This window comes from Bombus impatiens, unplaced genomic scaffold (assembly GCF_000188095.3).
Source record: "Bombus impatiens unplaced genomic scaffold, BIMP_2.2 scf_0317, whole genome shotgun sequence".
Taxonomy (NCBI): Eukaryota; Metazoa; Arthropoda; class Insecta; order Hymenoptera; family Apidae; genus Bombus; species Bombus impatiens.
The window spans coordinates 1489815-1492905 of NT_176736.1; the positions used below are offsets into that span (position 1 = coordinate 1489815).

The following is a 3091-nucleotide window of genomic DNA, read 5'->3' on the forward strand; positions in this document are numbered from 1 at the left end:
TACAGGGACAGGGCCTAAACCAGCCGGTGTACCGGGTGGTTTCGAGTCGCTGCTCGAGTTCCTACGCACCTTGGCCGCGTGCGGATTCATATGGTTGTCGATGTGCTTCTTCACCTCTGGCTCGGTGGCGAAACGCCGCCTGCAGTTTGGCATCGGACAGCAAAACGGCCGGTCACCCTGATGGGTGCGCGTGTGCTGATCCAGTATCGCCTTCTGACGGAAATCTTTGCCGCACTGTTGACACTTGTACGGCTTCTCGCCGGTATGAATGCGCAAATGTTGATTCAGGATGGTACGTTGACGGAAGTTGCGGCCGCAATAAACGCAGCCGTACGGCTTTTCGTTCGTGTGAATGCGAAGGTGTTGGGTCAAGTGCGATTGTTGCCTGAACCTTTTGCCGCACTCCGGGCAAGGATACGGTCGCGATTCAATGTGTATGCAGCCGTGCTGCAGCAGCGTCGATTTTTGCTTAAATTCCTTCTGACAGATCGGACATCGCACGTACAACGGCATCCCCGCGGAGCGGCCGTGCTGTATCACGTCCGGTAAACAACTCTTACTACCGCCCTGTTGCTTGATATACTGCAGAGCACCGAAGCTACCTGCGCCGCCGGCACCGAAAACCGCGTGATTCCCGCCCTTCGGGTCCTTGAAGTAAGCGGGATACTGGATGGAATTCGCGTCCGGCGCCGGACTGAACGCGCCCGACTGTGTGTCCGTGTCGCCGAACGTCGATGCCACCTCCTCCTTGCCCTCCTCCGGTGGAAATGGAACATCCTGCGGCCAGAGTGTTGGCGTCATTCCATTCTTGAAGATCAGATGCGGACTCACGTCTGTAACAGACACGAGAACCAAGTTTATGCTCCGCGTTCTCCAGACGATCGGACTGTGCGGAGGAATTCTACTTTTTGTTAGAAGCCCGGACTACGGTACCACGCGACCACTGAAGAAACAGACAGACTAGCTACGAGTGCCCGCCAAGTGGAAAGAACACGTTACGCTGTAATCGAAATGCCACGGCGAATACACCATCGCAACCCACGCAAGCTACAACGTCCTTTCTTCGGTTTCTAATCGAGTTGTTAATGTTAATAAAGCAGCGCGAGATCCATGTGCTCCGTTTGACCGATCAAAGGTGGACACCAAGTCCTAGGTCCACCTCCTTCACCATCGCGAGAAGACGCGTTTCAACAGCAGGGAGGCTCTAGCCAAAGGGATGGTTAGATGGCGTTATCGTAAACGTAGATGCGGCATTAGACAGATTTCATCCGTATTTTGTTAAACCATGGCCAATTCGAATCGATGAAGAGAGAGACTTGCAGAGGGCAGAAAGGGTATATATGAAAGTAGATTAGGCGAGGATACATTGGGCTGTTAGGGGGAAGAGGCTCCTCTATCTCACAGCTCACCAGCACTCTCGCGTCCAGCTCAACCGTTCTCATTCTTCGGTTGGCCTTTGGCGGCAACGAGGCCGATGTTTCGATCGATTTTACTCGATGAATTCACGAGGAAAACTGCGAAACGAGCAAACGTACGCGATCGCGTCTGTCCGCTAGGAACCGAGACACAGGAAAGGAGACAAAAAGAAAGGGTTAAGCGGAGAAACCAAATGGATTAAAGAAAACGCCAAAAGAACGAAGAAAATCATACGAAGGTGATATCGGGTTAGTGAAGAGAGAAATCGCGATCGAACGAATGGAAAAGAAAAGAAAAATGGTAAATGGAAAAGACGGATGACGGCGAATGAATAAAGGTGATGACGACATTATGATTGCGATAGTATCGTAACGTTACATATATATATATGTATGTATGTATATATATGTATATATATACATATTCACGTATACGCATATATATATATATATATATATACATATATGCATATATAAGTATTAATATAAATGATGATGAACGATGAAGAGATGAGACGATGGTAGCGGCGGTGGCGGTGGTGATAGCAACAGTAAGAACCGGTGAATGGGTCAGTGTGGTGGACGCCCTCTGGGAGTCTGGGAGGCAGAGAGAAATGCTCGCCTTGGTGTGTGCGGACGTGCTGATTCAGGATCGCCTTCTGACGGAAGTGTTTTCCGCACTCCGGACATTGGTATGGCTTCTCACCCGAGTGGATGCGCAGATGCTGGTTGAGGATCGCACGCTGCCGGAACGTACGCTCGCAGTACACGCAAGCATACGGCTTCTCGTTCGCGTGTATGCGCAGGTGCTGCGTTAGATGCGATTGTTGCCTGAACCGCTTCCCGCATTCTGGACACCCGTATGGCCGACTGTCCGTATGGATCCGCTCGTGTTGAAGCAGCGTCGACTTCTGCTTAAAATCTTTCCCGCACGTCAGACACTTGAACAAACGTAGATCGCTGTTCGCCCCTTTCCCGGACTTGCCGCTCTGTTGCACGATATCCGGCAACCCAGTCGCCATGTTTGGCGCCCCGGGACTTGCGTATTGGTGAGCATCCAAACTGGGTCCGCCGTCACCCTGGCCGAGGGACGTCAGCATGACGCCTGGTTGCTTGAGATAGTGTAACGCGGAGAAGCCACCGGGGGTGAGCATGTGCGGGGGTACCGACGGCGACGGATGCGGCCTGGCATCCTTGAAATAGTGCTGTGGATATTGCTGCAACTCTCCAGCGCCGGGGAAGCAATCACTGCGATCCACCTCGTGAGGCGTTAGTTGTTGTTGAGGCGAGTGATCCTGTTGTTGCGTCTGCTGTTGTTGTTGCTGCTGCTGTTGCTGCTGAACTTGTTGTTGTTGTTGTTGCTGCTGCTGCTGCTGAACTTGCTGTTGCGTCTGTTGTTGTTGTTGTTGCTGCTGCTGCTGTTGTTGTTGTTGCTGCTGAGAGGTGGCTTGATTCGATTGTATATCGTCGTCAGGTGGGGTTAAGGCTTGAGGCTCAGGCGGTGCCGAGGGGTACGGTGAGGGCACGGGAGAGGCCAACGAAGGCGGGGGACCGCTTTCTCCCTCGACAGGAGGACCACAGGCCTGCTGTGGACTGCCGGACGAGGAGGAGCCCTGCTGTTGCTGTTGTTGCTGTTGCTGCGGGTACAGTCCCCCGTCCTGGAGAGATCCCGGCCC

At 52.9% G+C, this 3091-nt stretch overlaps 1 protein-coding gene across 1 annotated transcript in view; it reads right to left on the minus strand.

The window, feature by feature from the left end:
• Positions 1–3091, minus strand: part of LOC100747165 (zinc finger protein 14 homolog) — a 28271-nt gene that overhangs the window by 648 nt on the left and 24532 nt on the right. The window contains exons 3-4 of the mRNA XM_012384891.1: positions 2038–3091; positions 4–833 (exon numbers count right to left, since the gene is read on the minus strand). Coding sequence (XP_012240314.1) covers positions 4–833; positions 2038–3091 — 1884 coding nt within the window. The remainder of the gene's footprint in view (positions 1–3; positions 834–2037) is intronic.